The sequence below is a fragment of the Xyrauchen texanus genome, chromosome 1, assembly GCF_025860055.1.
Source record: "Xyrauchen texanus isolate HMW12.3.18 chromosome 1, RBS_HiC_50CHRs, whole genome shotgun sequence".
NCBI classification, from domain to species: domain Eukaryota; kingdom Metazoa; phylum Chordata; class Actinopteri; order Cypriniformes; family Catostomidae; genus Xyrauchen; species Xyrauchen texanus.
The window spans coordinates 38393142-38412199 of NC_068276.1; the positions used below are offsets into that span (position 1 = coordinate 38393142).

The window sequence follows — 19058 nt, forward strand, 5'->3', positions numbered from 1 at the left end:
ACCCGATAGGGCTGTAAATTAGGGGCAGGCAGGGGATGAAGTATTTTGGGATCTTCACCGCAGTCACATATCATACTGCCCTCTATTTGTGTGACACGCACACATGGCCGCATGCTCATACCACAGTCACGAAGGAGACACAGTCACAAATTAGCACATGCACACACTCTCTTTGCTGAGTAATTGTAAGTCTTGTTTTTGTCCTGCTTGACATGTGTTTGCTTTAGTAAGTACATTTTCTTGGTAAATACAGCATCTCACTGACATACCTGTATGCTATTTTGAGCCTTTGGCATGCAGTATTCCGTTCACATATCTAGAGAACATACTTTGATGAACAAAAGTGCTGAAAAAGACTGTGTAATGTCTGTTAAATCAGTGCATCTGTTAAACTAAGACATGCTTCTGAACGTGTGTACCCCATACCCACTAAAATAACTGCAAAGGTTTTTAAGAAAAAGTGGCTTTGAAAGCAGTAAATAATTTCCATTTAATATTACTATGTTAAACAGTGTGGAATAGGGACTGTGTGTGAAAATTTACTTTTTAAATATGTATTATTGGATTTACCTATGACCTAATGGGCCATTAAAACAAAGCTGATAATTTTAGGTTAAGGTCAGAAGGATATTTTTTTTCTGTTAGAGGGTCATGGCATTGCAGTATGTTGCACCTGCCTACACACCCTGGAATACAGAGACAACTTTAACAGCTAGACAAGAGCATTGAGCTCTATGTTCAGGCCAACTTCTACTCACCAACAAGCTGTACACACTAGTAAGTGTGTATGGTCAGTTTTTGACTCTCTTAATGAATGCTGAATGCAGTGAATTCCCTGCTGTGACTCTTTTAAAATAAAGGTCTAGTACTGTCCTGAATCTGCTCTCTTGCTTTACTTATAGGGAATCTTCATCTCTCGCATTGCTGAAGGAGGAGCTGCTCACAGAGACAACATCCTACACGTGGGTGACAGGGTCATATCAGTGAGTCCAGTCTCTCTCTCTCTCTCTCTCTCTCTCTCTCTCTCTCAATTCAATTCAATTCCATTTAAAGTGCTTTATTTTTTTATATAGGGAGATCAGTGTAATTAACACATCAACACATTCATGTGTTATTCTTTCTCTCTCCATACAACGAATGTAAATAGCAATTGGGATATTCAAACCTCAAAAGGTATAAAAAAAATAGATGATGGCTCAAGTTTCATTTTGGCTAAACTATCATTTAAAGTAAATATTAGATTAAAAATATTAATGGTTAACCAATATGGGTTTTTCAGTGTCTGATCCTAATAATGATATCAAGAGAGAAGGGTGGTTGATGGATGATATAATGCTGAAATAATATAAAACAATTTCATTTAAGTCAAGTCATTTTTATTTTTATATTACTTATACTATAACAGAAAAAAGCTGTGAAGTCTTAGTCATCACTGCGATTTGATAAAAATGTGCCTAAATATGTAAATAATATTTGTATTTAGACGGCCAGTGAGCAAGCCTAAGGCGACATTGGCAATGAACAAAAAACACTCTAAGACGTTGTTTAGTGGTGATAAAATAACCTTGGGAGAAACAATGCTCACTTTTGGGCCCAGTACCCTTCTGGCTAAACAGCATGAATATAATACCAATATTAGTTATTTATGTGTAGAGCCACTCATGGTTCAAAGTAGTAAACTAAGTAAATGTTATAGGCCAATGTTTAAACAAATTATTTTGTATGAAATGTACGATTAATGAGAACGTTTTTAAAGTCCATCTTGGATTGACTGTGGAAGTGCACATAGATGCAATGTCCTTTGTAATTTGGCTAATGAAGGCTTTAGTTGGCAATTAATTTATTGTCTATGTATTGCATTTTAAGAGAATGTAGTCCATGCTTTCACCAAGACGATGCAAGACACAGTATGGGGCATCACAGTCTGGCAAGTAATTTAGCAAATAAATAAACAAGTTCACCAAAATAAAAAGTGCACAAATATTTGTCTGTTAATTGGCCTGTCCGTTAAATCAGTCTATCACTTTAAGAAATCCTAATAAATTATTTTGGTCTTTGTATCACTAATATCCCATAGTATTTGTTACTATAATAATTGATCATTGTTATTATGACCAAGTCATTCAAAGTTCAGCAGAGTACACCAAGAAATGTTGTGCTGTTTTACTGTGTGCTGTATACTGTATGCCATAAACGCTCTGCTTCACTCTGAGCAAAACAAGATGTGTATGGATGAAATTCGTAATGTATAATTGTGTTCTCCTCTCCTGAAACCGTAGTTTGTGTTTCTACTCTGCATTGTGACAGTTCTAATATCAACTGTTTTGTCTTCTTTGAGCCCTCTCTGTTTCAAGATTTAGCTTTTTTCTCCCTTTGACCTTGCATGGGATTTCACTAACACACTACTTGCCTGCTTGGTGTTGGGAGGTTTTTGACTTGTTTTATGGGCCTGCTGTTATGGTTACTATAGCAGCTGCTGCTCTATCACCCAATGGTAAGCGGCGGTACTGAATGGTCAGTGCTGACCTCTGTTTGTCAACATGATGGAACTTCGTACAGTTAAACACTGGAACTAGTAATTAGGAAAAGTCTTCTTAGTTGTTCAAGCCACATTATACCTGCAGAGAGATGTCCTCATGTTCTGCTACTCTTCTGTGTTTTAAGGACATAATAAATCACTGTAAGCCCCAATTCCAGTGATAGCATATCATGCTTTACCACATAAAGACATGTTTATAATACTGATGTTTGCCAGGTGTAACAAACAATATTAAAGGTGCTGTAAGTGATTTTTTTTTAATTAAATGACATGCAGAAAACTTAGACAAATGCTAATGCTCCCCTCCATTTTCTCCAACACATCAGTCTCTGGTATGTTTGACTCCAGTTTTGAAAGTTCATAGAAAGATCCTCTGATCATAATGCATTAGGTATATTTGGAGATTTATGTTGGTTTAGTCAGATATTTCACAAGCTATTATAGTGTTATGTTAGCTGTGGGGTGTTATAAAGCTGCTCTTTCCTATCTGTTCTAATACACTTTTAAGTGAACTAAAGCACCCTCAACTCTTCCTCATCCTCCTAACTGGAAAATCTTCTCTTTTTTGTTATATTTCCCCAAATTCAAATTTGCCACTGAGGATAATTTTGGCTTCATGCATGATTTTCACCCAAAACCCAGGTTTTTTAATCAAATATGCAGGTGAAGCCACATTAATTTATCCCTATCAGGCCTCTAAATGCATTAGAGGGCTCAGTATTGGTGATGGCTTCAGATGTTCAAAATCGCTCCTTAATCTTGATTTTAGAGTAAAACATTTTAACCAACACCTGCGCACTTAAAGGCTCCCTAATCATCACCAGGATGAATGAAACGCCACTGACATAAAGCACTTGTGTCATTACATGCTCTGAAAGAGAGGTTCTTTCTGGCCATTCTGGGCACACGGCTCTCCTTGACCAACCTTCTACTCTGGTATTTGGCTGTCGCTCCAGATCAATGGTGTAGACATGACAGAGGCCAGACATGACCAGGCAGTAGTGCTTCTTACTGGCACCTCACCCACCATCACCCTGCTGGTCGAGCGGGACCAAGCCAGTGCAGGGGGAGGCTCCCCTCGAACACGGCCTCATTCCCCCCCTCCTCCAGAGCCCTCTGAGTCCCCTGATCAAGAAGATGGAGGAGACGAGCTCCTTGGAAACAATCTCAGTAGCCCCATGGAAGATGAATACCCCATTGAGGTGAGAGCAGGGCCAAAGGTATTTATCTATCGCTTATTATGGTTACACACAACAACATTGTGCGGCTTCGTATTTATCTCTGTATAGTATTCAGCAACTCTTATACTGCTTTTAAATTTGATAATTGCCTTTTTCAGAAATGTATTGTACTAAATAGCTTTATTTGCCATTTGAATGCCTCGCTCAACAGCGAAAATGGTGCACGGTATGAATATTGCATAGTGCTTGAGTGTTAGGATTGTGTTTTGGCCTTTGATTGATTGGTTATGTTCAAAGTTTAAATGTTTAAATTACATTCAAGTTTTTATGTGTGTTCCTTTGATGAAAAGTTGTGTAGTTGTAGGACTTGTAGAAGACGTTAACATCAGAAGTAGCTGAACCTCCAGTTCATGCTTGTACCTTTTCCATTATGTTCTAGATACTGTAGCTTGATAACCCGACTTACCAAATGTAATGAAGTTAAAATATGTTGTGTCATCGGTGATCAGAGAATCATATCTTTAATTTTAGAGCTATTACAATCCATGCATAATAATTTCATCAATAATTCCATGCAAATAATTTTTTATCCAATTTTAACAATTGTTTCCCTTTTATGGCCTGGATAGGAAGTCATGTTGATCAAAGCAGGTGGTCCCCTGGGTTTGAGCATTGTAGGTGGTAGTGACCATGCCAGCCACCCATTTGGAATTAATGAGCCTGGTGTGTTCATCTCAAAAGTACGTTTACAGAACTATCTGATATTTTTGCAGCCATACATTATATCTAGTGAAATGTGTCAAATGTATTAGATTTTTGACACTTTCATATTTGTGTGCAGGTCATCCCTAATGGTTTGGCCTCTCAGAGTGGGCTGCGTGTGGGCGATCGCATCTTGGAGGTTAATTCCAATGACCTGCGACATGCCACACACCAAGAAGCTGTTCGAGTCCTGCTCTCCAACAAGCAGGAGATCCGCATGCTTGTGCGCAGAGATCCTTCGCCCCCTGGCATGCAGGTATACATTTATTTTTAGGGATGAAAGGAATAAGAAATGTGTTTGTTTCCTAGGACATCAGACTGGTGACCTGTTGCCATCAATAATGTTTCCATGGATACATTAGTCACATCCATGGAAATCTCCTGGCTAATGCAGATCTAGCTGCTCTTTAGCTGAAAATAGATGGCTTACAATTATAAAGAAACTTTACATTTATAACCCTTATTAGGTTTTAAAAAAAATGTTGATATCACAGATTTATTTTTATTTTTATTTCTACATTTTAAAAATCCTACGTGAGACCTGAGCTATCTAACATACCCTCTAATTAAAAACATGCTCTGTTTCACTGTGTAGGAAATTGTCATTCACAAGCAGCCTGGAGAAAAGCTTGGCATCAGCATCAGGGGCGGAGCTAAAGGCCATGCAGGCAACCCCCTTGACCCCACAGATGAAGGCATCTTCATTTCCAAGGTAACCATACAATCATTTTTTTTTTTTTTTTCAGATATTTATCTTAATCTTATATATTTCCAGGATTCTGATAACCTTTTTAAACATTTGGATCTGGTAACCTCACTGATCATTTCTTCAAAACATCACTGTGAGGTTGTAAGCAGCTTTGCTTTAACTTCTAATGCTTCTTTTTTCATCTTATTGTAAGTCATGAAATGTATTTACGCTGCTTATTCTTATTGGAAAGTCCTTGATCTGTTTCACAAATTTTGTATCACCTGAAGGTGAGCTCCAGTGGTGCAGCTGCTCGAGATGGCCGTCTGCGGATAGGCATGCGTATTCTGGAGGTGGGCAACAACAGTCTGCTGGGAATGACACACACTGAAGCAGTGAGGGTCTTGCGTGCTGCTGGTGATTCCCTAGTGATAATTGTGTGTGATGGCTTTGACCCAAGAAACATGGAGGTAAGCACCTATTTATAAGGCAGGAGAGAAGATCTGCTCAGACATAATTATTTATTCATTTGGCTAACTGTAATGTATATGTAAATAGTGTATTCATTAAATTCCAGAGATTGATTGTTTGATTCGTTGATTGATTGTGTTTTCAGGCATCTCCTGGTATTATTGCAAACCCGTTTGCTGCAGGTATTGTTCGTAAGAACAGTATGGAAAGCATCTCGTCAGTGGACAGAGATCTGAGTCCTGAAGAGATTGACATCATGCAGAATGTGAGCTTTGCTTCCTGCATAAAACAGAGCAGAAACTATAAAGTTGGATGGATTGAAAATAACATTTGTCTGTCTGTTCTTTGTAGGACGTGGAGATAGCGAGGGAGACGTCACAGTGGGAATGGGAGGAGATGGAAAAAGTGGTGAGTGATTTTCCTTTTGTTTTTCAAAAAGGATTATTGTATAATATAATAATTAATGTGAAAATGACGACTATTTCCAAATTCCTAAAGAAACCTCCCCTATAACTTGCTAATATATGCGGATCTGTCTTCACTTCATCTTTTGCCCCTCCTTTCCCCAAACCCTTCTGAATGGTCTTGGGTGATGCTCAATCCATACACTACATTTTCTTTCTATTCAATTTCATTCACCATTTCCTTGAAATATGTTCATGTGTCATCATGCTCCCCTCATTTCGTGGTTCATCAACATCTCCACATCACCTAACCCATTGACCCCATTGTTGCATCGGATACCATTGGGGGGGGGGGGGTTTGCTTGTGTCCATCTTTGTGTGGGAAAAAAATTGCTTGTGTGTGTGATTGGTGAACATGACCCCCACCCCTCGCCAACCTATCTGACCCTCCCTATCTTGATAAAGGAGCGCATGCGCTTGGAGCGCGAGGAGGCAACTCGCTTGCTGGAGGAGGAAACTGAGGTGAGGCCTTATGCCCTCCCTGTTTTTATGCTCAACAAAAGGGCTTGGGGAGCAGAACATCAAACCAATTGTCACACAATCCAAATTGTATCTGAACCTGTGAGCAAACTCTGAGGGCACACAATTTTTCTTAAGAGTTTCTGGGGATCCAAGGTTAATGAAAAGTGAAAATAAAGTCAGAAAAATGTTGAATATGAATCCTAAAAATGTTTGAAAGTAAAGTGTCTGCAATTACCTCTACGTGTGGAGGAATTAAATGTATACAAAGATCTTTCAATGTTCTCTTTCAATGTAACCCTCTATCTACAGAACTTGAGCACTGGACCACTGAAACTGGACTACAAGACACTCGCAGCACTACCGCAGACTAGTCTACAGAAAGTTAATCGAGTAAGTTTCTATGTGTAAAATCCTCCCCGTTACAAGATGTAATATTTCAAGTGTCTCCTGCAGTGTGTCATGCTCTTCTCTTTCGAAAACTGTTTAAAACAATTTCTCTAGTTCTTTTCATTCTTGCTATTTTGATGATCTCGTATTAATATAATTATTTGATAATAAAAATCTGTTTGTCAAAGTGCTTGACCATTTATGTCAACTGCAAAAAAAGCTAAAAGGTGATAAACAGTGGTGAAATGGTGACCATTAACAGCGCCTACAATATATAATTTCCCTGTAAACATTCATATAGATCCTAGCCTATACAAAAATATTAATGGACTTGTTTATCTACTCAACTGCCCATTTCCATTTATTCACTTGGGAGATGCTTTTATCCAAAGCAAAAGAATGTGTAGTTAATGTATACATTTTATGTAATTGAACAGAGCATTGCTAGGAACATGTATGAAAAACAATTAGAAAACCCAAATAGATTAAATTTACAGTATGTTTCTATCTGATAGTTTCTTATAACGTGACTGCTTTGTGTGACTGAGTTTGAATATATCCGTACCTTGTTTTAAATGAAGTTCAAAGTATTATGGCTGTTTTAAGTTAAAATAGACCTTTATTACTGCTGCAAGATCATTTTAGACCCATTTATTACCAGATAATCACAAAAAATAAATGATCTGACCCACCTCTGATACCTCCTGTTTCATGTGAGCAGGTCCTGAGATTTGTTCATGCCTTTCTCGGTTTTCTGATCTTTTTAATTGGACCCTCATCTGGAAAACAACAGAGTTCATTTATATATATATATATATATATATATATATATATATATATATATATATATATATATAAAAATTGTAACTTCATTGTTAAAGCCAAAATCAACACACAATATTGTCTTGACTTATTATCTGATTATCCTAATATGGTCAATTCTGTCATTGACATTTAGTTACTTAAAGGCCTATCAGTGCAGAAGACTTTGCATGCCGTAATCAACTCCTGGATATACATTTCTCATAACTTGTAGATGTGTCTGCTGACTTGCCATTAAATGATCAGGTTGATTTGTATTACAGTTCCATTATTCTTCTGAAACATTATCAGGTCAAGTCTTATATTTTTCAGAAGTTCTCATTTACTAGTGGTGCCAAAGGTGAAGCAGGCCAGCTGAAACGTTCAGAAACGCCAGGCTCGGATCTCATTCCAGCCATACCACTGACAAAATACTGACAGGTTGTAGTTGCCGGTGCTTGTGGGGGGGGGCAGAAGCTCATGTTATTTTAAAATAAATTCTGTAATCTGATTGGATAACATTTTGGTGGGTAGGTGTGACCTTTGAGGATGAGGGTGTCATGGTAGATCTCAGTGTCTTGAAAGTTAAAAGTTGTCTAGTGTTGAGCCTCTTAGAATCTGCCGCTACTGTCAACTTACTGTAAGTGTACCTCCTTTACGACCCTTTTCTCCTTTCTTTCATTTCTTTAGCATCCGTTTCTACCTTACTTCCTTTACTAATTTTACTTGTGCTGAGTATTTTATCTGTGAGTAAAACTGGTGCTCTTTATACAAGGATAATTGCAGGAATAAAAGTTGAAAAAGAATTGCAGTAGAAAAGAATAAAATGTTACTGTTAGATATCAAGTTTATAGAGAGTTGGTGTTAAGTCAGTAGTTCACCCAAAAATGAAAATTCTGTCATTTATCCACCCTCATTTTGTTTCAAAACCATATGGCTTTTTTTTTTTTGTGGACCACAAAAGCAGTTGTTTGTCAGAATATTAGCCTAAGTCACCATTGACTTTCATTGCATATTTTTTTCAGTGAAAGATGACCAAGGCTAACATTCAGCCTAACACCTTCTTTTGCGTTCCACAAAAGAAAAATTGCCATATGGGTTTGAAACAACATGAGTGTGGGTAAATGACAGAATTTTCATTTTAGGTGAACTAATACTGTATAGATAGTATACTTTATATTTTATGGTAGTGTGCACACATCCCTCATATAGTGGTTTGATGCCTTAAATTGTGTTTAGCAAAGGTTATGTGATGTCTACTATTCTATTTAAAAGTGCAAATTTTGATGCTGTTTTTCACAGAACAATGTGCTTTGTGCATTTTTTTTTTTTATCCATGGTATATAATGGGTCTTGAGATACTCCTTGTCCCTTTGTAAGCAGGTTTAGTATGCATGTCTTTTTTGGGACTGTTTAACCTACATAGCACTAGCAGCTGTTTCTCAGTGAGGAATGGAGAGGGGGTTAACTGCTCTTAGATAGGGACACTAGTGCAAGTCTTTTCTCCCTCACATGATTTGCAATATATGAAGAGCAGTTTAGTTCCATTAGTCACTGCTATTTATGGAGACTGGTTTGTAGAGCAGCCTTCTTTTATTAGCACAAGAGCTTTTTCGGTACAAGAGTCTTTATCAGTACAAGACCATTAGTTGGAATAGACTGTCACATCTAAAATATCAGGATGAGCAACCAACCTCCTAAAGGGCCCTTCAGTTAAGCTTTTGGTATTGTACTGTATATTGTCAACAGTTATAGTGTTTTGAGAATCTGGAGTACAAATTGTATGCTCTTTAAAGTTTCATACCTGGTATGATATAGGTGCAGCTATGTAAATTGTTTGCATATTGTGATATGAACACAATGAATTGTTTATGTTACATTGCACAAATGTGATCTTGTTCTGGGTGGCCTGTGTATATCACACCATTATTTGTTCTAGTTAGATTTCAGACTCAAATGAGCTCTTAAAGTCAGTATTTGCATTGAGGTAATTCATGATGTTGAGTGAGAATGTGAAGTGTGTATGTAACTTCAGACAGAACATTAGTGACTCATGTTCTCTAGGACTGAGTTACTGTATACTGTGAATTTTTTTAGGATGGTGGGATCTTTACTCAACTGAATCTGAGTGACCAGTGCATGCTTGTGACTCACATGGCTGTGATTTTTCTCAACTCTGTCAGACTCGACTAAGGCTGCACAATTAATAAACATTTTCTAAAACAAAATCAGTTATGGCTGCTGCTGCAATTTGCTTATCAGTTAATTAGTCAATTTAGATCTGCTCCCTTTGGTTGAGCATTATAACCAGTCACAGACAGGTCTGTTAACTTCATAAGCCTTTAAGTAATGGTGCAACAAAGTTAGAATGCCCCAATTGCAAAATAACAACAATGAAGTAATCAAGGGACACACTTCCCAGCTTTGTTTTTGGAAGTGTAGCCTACATAAAGAATATGGCTTTCATTTGCTGCACACAAAATATGTATATTATTTTAAATTCCATTAATCAAAATTAATAATTGATTACAATATCAACGGAAATAAACAATTATGTTTTTTGCCTTAATAGTGCAGCCATAGATCCATTTGTTTCACTCCTCACTGCATCTCTTTTTTTAAGGATCCCTTTTATTTGCTTTGCTTTGTTCTTATCTATTCTTATCTCATTTTCCTATCCCTTTTGTGTATCATTAGCTGCTCTTTTACTTGTCTCTGTTTCCTTCTCATATTATTTGTTCTTGTGTCTCTCTCAATCGCATTCTTTTTCATTCCTCAGTTTTCTCCTTCCTTTGATACATTCACCTCAATGGAGGCTGCCATGCCAGCTGGCCTTGTAGACCCCCTGGGTTTTGAGAAGGTTCATGCTTCTATGTACCATGTAGAACCCGTTGTTCCTACTTCATCCCCAACCAACCCAGCCACAAGTTCAGCAGCAACTAAACAGCACCAAGCCATCACATGTGACCCCATTCCAAATCTTGGAGTGCCACAAGAATCTAAAGAGGAAGAAGAATGTCTTGTGGACTCTCAGCCTATCAGCTTTAATGAAAACCCTTTCCTTCTGGCTAATCGCAAGAGCAGAGGCCTCCCTCCTGAGGAGCGTATTTTATCAGGGCCACCTGTGGGTTATGGCAGGCAAGGGCAGCTGCAACCCTGGTTGTACAGCAAGGCAAGCGGCCGTGGGAAGTGTGTTTTCTGGGCAAGCATGGTTTGTCATGACTAGCTATTTAGTGTTAGCCTCAATTTCAAATGGCATCCAAATATCTGTGGGAATACCTGCATTGGGTTGAACAATATCTTTAAAAAATTCCCTTTGTGAAAACTGCTTTTGTTTTTCTGGAAGTTTCTGAAACATGCATATTTATGTTTATTCCCTATATTTAGAAAATAGGTGGAGCTGGCTGTTAAGATGGCACATTTAAAAAATTGGAACCCTTTCTAATTAATCCACCCTTATGGTTATACTTAAAAGCCCCGACATACTTCATACGAAATTGAAGAATGAACGGGTGTGAAGTCATTTAGAACAAAATATGTCAAAAACAAGTTTTTGAGTTTTTTCAGCGGTGCATAACAAACTTTAAGGAAAATTTCATACTGGCTGCTGAACAACACCTTACTGCCAATAATCCATGTCATCAGGGGCATAATCTACTGCATATATTCTACTCATAGAATGAGGCATAAAGTCATTGAAAACACATTTTAATGTCATATAGTCTAGATTGTACATGTAATCTTGTGCATCCTCATATTTAAATGCTCCTCTGAATGCCTTCCGCAGTGGCATAGCTGGGGTCTGAACGTTTACAAAGTCCTCAGCTGTTTTGAACATCCTTTTTGCTTTCAGCGAAGAACGAAGAAGAACTTCTCTATGAATATGCCGGAGCCTTAAGGCGTTTGAAGATTCCTAGGGAGCCTGGGAATGCTTTGAATGTGAACTTAACAGGTGTAGGTTTAAAGGCTGAAGAGTTTGTCACTCACCTTCAAACATACAAACTGACCATTTACAGGATTTAAAACAATTTTAAGTTAACAATGTTTGTCTGTTTCTGTAGCAGAACAATAATATAGACATTTCTGTTTGGATGAAAGTGTTTTTATGGCATCAGTACCTGATTTTGGAATATATGTGGCATGTAATACATCACGAGCACCGTCGTCAGAGCAAGCAATATTACAGCTGCAACATGCAAGCCTTTTAAAACCTGCTTAAGGCAGTTGCTTGTGGTTTGACATTTGGGTATTTCTCTGAACTACTTTAATGAAACTCTACATTATCAGTTAATAGTTACCGGTATACACTGCTCTGCTAGAACTGTAAATTGGTAAATGTTGCTTATTGGAAAAGCCAGACCTCATCTTGCTTTGCTGAAATAATTTATAGACCATACTTGTTCTCATTACATGTTGTGATGATGGTTCTTTTCCCAAACTCCAGGCTTCTCCATCTGAGCCTCTCCGGTTTGACAGTCCAGTGCGAGATGCAGCATACTCTCCATACAATTCACAGGTTAGGCCAATTTCAAATAGTTCCCCCTTTCACCATCAGCCATTCTTTTGTCATTTTCAAACTGCTGTCATACATTTAAAAATAGAAAGGATGTATGCAGATTTGCATGTTCAAAATGCCTCTAAGCTCAGGCCTAGACATACTTCATGAAATTAGCGTTTTGGTTGAACCCATTTCTCTGATTTCCTCACATTATGTCCTCGTCATGACATTACTTCTCTTCTCAGCAGTCTCACAAATCTTCTTCTGTGGTGCTTGGAAGGGAGGTTCGATATGTAAGTGGGCTGTCCAGCTCTGTTTGGCCTGCTGTAGCTTTTTTGGCCTTGCACTAGCTGTAAAGAGAGAAATGGCATCTTCTGCATCTTTTAGGGATTTCACAGCAAATAACATTTGAGCCTGTAAGTGTTGAGGCTTTGGGAATTATGTAGTGGCTCAGGGCTTTATTGGCTGAAATATATTACACGTAAAGCTGAAGTGTGTAATTTATGCACCAAGTGCCATCAAAACATATCTGCCATATGTCCACCAAAGAGATAGCCCCGCCCACAACTCACACCATTGGTTGAGCAATATTGTTGGGACGGGTCTAAGCGGGTCAGTTGAAACAAACATAGGAATTTTTTAATTGACAGAAAGAATGCTCACAGTTTTCAAGAAAATTAACCTCTGAATGCATGGCTTTTAGTTGTCTCTGCATATGAAGATGGGAAAGGAGAAAGTATTTTAACACACAGAAAAAAATATATACATCAGCTTTAACAGCTTGAAATATTTAAGAATCTGACCTTTGAAGTGGCCTGTTGTGTCAGAGATATCAGCTGATTTTTAATGGAGTCAGATCAAGAGGAATTCAATTAACCTTGTTCTTTTGAGATTAAAAAAAAAAAGCTTGATGTACTGTACTATGAAAACATGCAGTACATTTTAGACATCAAAAACTTCCTCATCACTCCCAAATGAGAATTAATAAAAATTTGGCTGCAGAATTGACTTTTCCTGAACTTGCAAAACTCTCTGACGTCTATGCTTACACATCAGCGAAGTCTGTTGTGTGATTTGAAACATGCTGGATGGATACTATTATTCCTAAACACCAGATAAAACTGATTAACAGATAAAAGATAAAAATGTGTGAAACCTTTGCTGTTCCTGGCTGTGCGTCACATCTTCTGCTCTTCATGTCCTTCTGAAGGACCCCAGCCTTAGAAACGAGTAGCTAAAGTTTATTTTTAATGTCCCTAATCTGACATTAACCATTTATGCAGCACCATTTTTTTTATGAATCTTTGCAAAGAGGCTGTTGTTATAGGACAGTGTGGTTAAAAAAAAACTGCAAGCGTTCAGCTTAAGTGTCTTACCAGTTAATAGCATTTCACATGCAAAGGGGGCATCTTTTAATCTTATGGTTAGAGAGAGGGTAAACATGGTAGTGAAAATTACTTAATGACTGTTTTTGTCACAGAACACTATTAACATTTTAAGTGGACCCCTGTGGGGAAAATATATATTAAAAATTTATGCCAACCTCTTATTATCATTAAGGTGTGGAATGCTTGAACTGTGTCTGAAGGTTTCATTATAAATAGCTATGTAAAACTACACAACACGCACATTACAAAGTATTGTTGTCTTTAGTATTATAAAACCACGATGATAATTGGATGCTAAATAAACCAGTGCCATTGTCTTTAAGTTTTCATGGCTCCTTTGTCATATGCGTATTGTTCATGACATGAGCCTAAGTGGGCAGTTGCTTGACTTCAGACAGCAGATCCCTTATGTAAACATGGTCTTCTAATTTACAATTTTTCATTATCATACTCATATATTTTTTTCTTTTTGATTCCAGTCAAACATCCATTTCCCCTCAAATGCAAACACCAAGGATAATTCATCAGTGAGTGTCAAAAAGTGTATACAACTTTAATTACACTAGAGCAAGTTTATGATAATGGTTATGTTGATGTGAAATACATTACTATATTTGTTGAATATGTAAATTGTTGGCACTAAATTTGTTCAGTTACAGCTATTCTCAATTGCTTTGGTATAGTTTATTAGCTGCTGTAGAATAGCTGTAATATTTTCATAATCCATTTTTCCCCAGCTGGATTGTTGCTTGATCAATTTGTTGATTGATTTTCACATTTCTCTCTGTCTCTTTCTAGACTAAACCTGGTGCCATCCAGCCTCACTCTCGGGTGCATCCCACTGCATCTCCAGTCAGTCAGGATGGCCACAGCAGTCCCAACCCTTTCCAGCACAGTCTCTCTCCCATCAATTCCCAGACCACTGTAAGATCCTTCACCACTGTCTGAACCCTAATGAGGCTCCACTGTTCATCCTCAATTACCAATTCCTAAAGACCAACATAAACCTATGCCACTGTTGTTGTTTTTTATTTTATATGCATTTTAAGGTGTGATTTGTGATATGACTGTTAAACCTTGAACTGTCACACCATAATACAGGTCGAATTAATGGGTCAGATCTTTTTCAAACTTCTAACTGCAATTAACATAGTGCTTGTTTTCTATCAAGACACCTCTTTTGGAATTTGTATTTTTTTTCCAAATCACACATTACATTGTTTGCACAGCTAAATTTACACTGACATTATCTCAGGTTCTCAGTAGAAAGCAATATAGCATCCAAAATCAATTACCCCCATCACCAATAACCACAGACCTCCCTCATACTATCATTCATTCTCTCTTTTCTCCCTCCATCTGTCCATCCATGAGGCGAGTGGACTGTATGCGGTTTAGCCATGCATTGTCCTCCTGTGCTCTGCCTTTGCTGCTCTCTCTCTCATTGGCTGTTCCATCCTTTTTGTCCTCTGTCTGTTTATCTACCCTTCCACCCCTCGGCCCCCCGCCCAAACCCTCGTACAGCCTCGTGCCCCATCCCCTGACACAACTGAGGGATTCCCCGTCAATATCAAGCAGGTATATAAGACCTTCGCAGCTGTGCCACACTCCTTGGCCGTACTGGAACCCCCGCAGGTAGGACAAATGCTCCTCAAGGTTGTGAGCATGTTGTGGTCCCCCTGTCATCCAGTGCCTGGTCACCCATTGTTACTGTTGGGAAGTCATCCTGTTGGACGTTGTTCCTTTGGGAGCTTGCTTCCTATTTGCTGTCATTGTGCATGAGTCACTCATACGGTTGTGTTGAGTCCAGGGATTCATTTCACTGGGACACTAATGTGCATCATTCATCTGTCACTTGGTTGGTTGTTGTTTCTTGATTTGTTGTTTGACTCCTTGTAGCAGAAAGTGTGTCCAAACACAGTATGTGGCTCTTGTCCAACTGAAGTCTTGTGTATAGTGTTGTATGAAGTTATTCTTTGCCTGCTTACATCGGTCTTTACAGATTGTCTTTCTCATTTTCTTCTCTTCTCATTTGTTAGGATCTGTACGCTCAGAGGAACAACGTTAACGTAAAGCAACCATCACCAGAGGTATGTCACCTCGAGTGCTGAACAAATGTAATGTTGCATTTGGGAATTAAATATTCACAGTTCATTTTTTATTGTGGTTGTTTCCATTACCACTATTGTTTGAGCCTGACCCTTGAAAGGGTTAGTTAACCCAAAACAAAAATCTGTCATTTACTCACACTGTGTTGTTCTGAAACCATATACATTGGACTTTCTTTCCTATTTGGAACACAGATGGAGCTGAGGCAGAATGTTAGCCTCAGTCACCATTCACTTTCACTGTATGGAAAAAAGATGCAATGAAAGAAAATACTGACTGAGACTAACTTTACCTTTTGTGTTTTATGGAAAGAAGACAGTCATGTGGCTTTAGAACAACATGAGGGTAATGTGAGTGTGAGGACACAATTGAACTTGGGTGAATCTAAACTTTTAACCCTTGTTTGGTAAGAGGTTTAGACAACAACTGATATCAATAGCACATTATTGTTGGGTTTTTCAGCCTGAGCTGAATAATGAGGTGTTTATGGATGAGGGTGTTGTTGAGGGCGATGGTCCTCTCCCCCCTCGTCCCTCCCTCGAGTACCGCAATGAGTACAGGAGCCTGGCAGCCGTGCCACGCCTGTCTCGCCCCTCAGTGGAATCAAAGGTAACCAGTTCATCTCCAGCGGCACCACTTTGACAACATTAGCTATCCACCAGCCTGACAGTTTGGAATCCCTTTTACTTGAGTGGTGGTGGTGCAGGTGTATATGTCGCTTTGAATCATAACAAAAGAAATTGATTCATGTGGGTCAGAAATTTCTTCCGTTTCAATTACAAACAGTATCAGCTGGTGATAGAGGAATTATGCATTTCAATTCAGGAGGAATGTGATCAATGCTTGCTTCTGTTCTTTATGAATCAAGGCATTTAAAATGCCATCTCTGTCATTGAGAAATGCTTTACACAAGAGCAACAATACCATTTTTTTTTTTTTTTTGCAGTGGCAGCACTCTACGCAATCTCAATTACTGCATCGACTTGGTGGTGGCTTAAAGATGTGATACTTTTGTGCAAAATTTGCACATTCCAGTAATCTATGTTGTCTGAATTTCAGAACATTTTGGGAGCTGCTCTTGCATGTTGGATGCATGTGAAATTTGGTTGCATGGAAAGGTATCTTTAAAACTGAAACTTAAATGTGTCTCTCTCTTTCTCTCTATCTCTCTGTCTTTCTCTCCCAGACACCCTCCTCTTTTAGCAGAGACAGCCCAGAACAGCGCTCTTTCAGAGACAGACAGAAATATTTTGAGATTGATGTTAAGCAGCAGACACCAGACAATAAACCCAAACCTCGTGTCTCGCTCGTGGGAGAAGATGACTTGAAGAAAATGAAAGAGGAGGAAGGTTTGTGTTTGTCTACATGTACTGCAATAGACCCTTTTCACAGATTTTGTATTTTTTTAATTGTGTAGTTATTTGGTGTAAATGTATAATGTTATTTTTTGTTATTTTACACTGGCATTAATTAAAAACCATAATTTCCATATTTTTGCAGATGCCCCTTTTTCAATATTTTTCACAACAATTTGGCCAACTCAGTCATTGCTCCTTTCCCTAGCTTATTAATATTTGTATTCTTCTTGTGTTGGGGTAAATGGGAACGCAAAACTATTTGCCGATATAAGTTTACCATGCTGTAGTTTACTTGTTCCAAACCTGAAAATGTGAAAGAGTTGCTTCTAACTGTGCAGCTTTAAACTGTAATTTACATGTAAATTATGTTACTTGTTAGTTGAATTTTATTGGTGAATCATGCTCAATTTTGTGTGTGTGTGTGTGTGTGTGTGTGTGTGTGTGTGTGTGTGTGTGTGTGTGTGTGTGTGTGTGTGTGTGTGTTCATGCCAACCTTTCTCAGCAAAACGAATTGAACAGAGTGCACAAGAGTATATGCTGGATGAAGATGAAGAGGATGAGGAGGAAGATCTGGCAAAGCAGATGGCAGATATGAAGGCTCAAGGAAAGGTTATCCTAGATGGTGTGGAGTATAAAGTTGAGAGTTTAGGAAGCCATGGTTCCCCATCTCCGAGGCTGTGTGCCACACCCCCAAGCTATAGTGCGACACCTCCCAGCCACTGTGGCAGCTCAGGGTGAGCTACTCATTTGCTAGCCCCTTTCAAATTTGTAAACCTTTCTCTTGGATGCGAGGCATCATTTATAGTATCAGAGTTCATAGTTTTATCACTGGTGAAATCTCAAATTTTATGTGTAGTATAGATTGTTATGTGCAGATTTTAGTAGTTGGCTTTAGCTAACACTGTATTTCTCTTGTCCAGTCCTTCCTCTGTCGATGGCAAGGGAGACTCCCTTGATGGCTTTAGACTGGAGCAGAGACCAAATGGCATGACAGGGTAATGAACACGAATGCTGAACATTTGTTTGATCTTGTGTATGATTTGAAATGTATGACTAAGTGTTTGTCATAACAGTCTGATCCCAGTTCATCCTGGTGAGTCTGCTGCCCCCGTTCGGACAGCAAAAGCAGAGCGCAGGCATCAAGAACAATTGCGTATGCGGAGCCCAGAGCTATCCGTCGCTGTGGACAAGGAGCTGTCACCTGCAGAAAAACGAGCCCTGGAGGCAGAGAAAAGGGCCATGTGGAGAGCAGCCAGGTATGGCATCGAGAGATCATGGTGGTGTTCACTGCAGAAGTGTTGTGTAGTTGTCTCTTCGGTCTCATCCTTTTCTCTGTAATGCTGATGTCTAAATATCTGTCTGGTTGTGGTGCATCTCTTACTCCAGGCTTTTAGTTAACTATTATTCAGCCCCTGTTTCTCTCATGCCTTTTCCCCTGAGGAACAGGGCTTTCAAAGTCAAATTCTTTGGGTATTCCTTGAAGTAGATATAACTATACATTTGGACACTTAAAATGTATGTGATTGCATTTGATAATAACGAAGTGCCTTGCGCAAAAAGAAATGATGCTAGACTTTTCTCAGAACTTCACTTATCTTCAGATTAAAAATTTTATTGGTTGCTCCTCAAGCATGAAACATAACAAAACAAAAAATTAATGAACAGAGTCAACCATTATCTCTCTTAAACCCCATTTATTCCCTTCTCCCCAACGCCACCCGACCCCCAACAAACATCCCTGTGGCCAAGCCTGAGTACACGCAGCTAAAAAATGTATTTTATATATATATATATATATATATATATATATATATATATATAAGAAAAATAATAATAATAAACACACACATTTAAAACTATAAGTCCCTCTTTTTTGTCCCTCCCCAAGAGCCCTCCAAAATGCCAAATAGCTGCCCCACTTTTTTTCAAACAACTCCCGGTTGCCTCACC

The 19058-nt window shown here is 38.5% G+C and overlaps 1 protein-coding gene across 1 annotated transcript in view; it reads left to right on the forward strand.

Annotated features, from left to right (window-relative positions):
• Nucleotides 1–19058, forward strand: part of LOC127626884 (protein scribble homolog) — a 121895-nt gene that overhangs the window by 81616 nt on the left and 21221 nt on the right. The window contains exons 19-39 of the mRNA XM_052103029.1: nucleotides 903–983; nucleotides 3496–3741; nucleotides 4350–4460; nucleotides 4562–4738; nucleotides 5078–5194; nucleotides 5461–5640; nucleotides 5787–5906; nucleotides 5993–6049; nucleotides 6511–6567; nucleotides 6877–6957; nucleotides 12200–12271; nucleotides 12499–12546; nucleotides 14121–14168; nucleotides 14440–14565; nucleotides 15166–15276; nucleotides 15681–15731; nucleotides 16213–16359; nucleotides 16937–17099; nucleotides 17611–17842; nucleotides 18029–18103; nucleotides 18182–18364. Of these exons, the coding sequence (XP_051958989.1) occupies nucleotides 903–983; nucleotides 3496–3741; nucleotides 4350–4460; nucleotides 4562–4738; nucleotides 5078–5194; nucleotides 5461–5640; nucleotides 5787–5906; nucleotides 5993–6049; nucleotides 6511–6567; nucleotides 6877–6957; nucleotides 12200–12271; nucleotides 12499–12546; nucleotides 14121–14168; nucleotides 14440–14565; nucleotides 15166–15276; nucleotides 15681–15731; nucleotides 16213–16359; nucleotides 16937–17099; nucleotides 17611–17842; nucleotides 18029–18103; nucleotides 18182–18364 (2483 nt within the window). The remainder of the gene's footprint in view (nucleotides 1–902; nucleotides 984–3495; nucleotides 3742–4349; nucleotides 4461–4561; nucleotides 4739–5077; nucleotides 5195–5460; nucleotides 5641–5786; nucleotides 5907–5992; nucleotides 6050–6510; nucleotides 6568–6876; nucleotides 6958–12199; nucleotides 12272–12498; nucleotides 12547–14120; nucleotides 14169–14439; nucleotides 14566–15165; nucleotides 15277–15680; nucleotides 15732–16212; nucleotides 16360–16936; nucleotides 17100–17610; nucleotides 17843–18028; nucleotides 18104–18181; nucleotides 18365–19058) is intronic.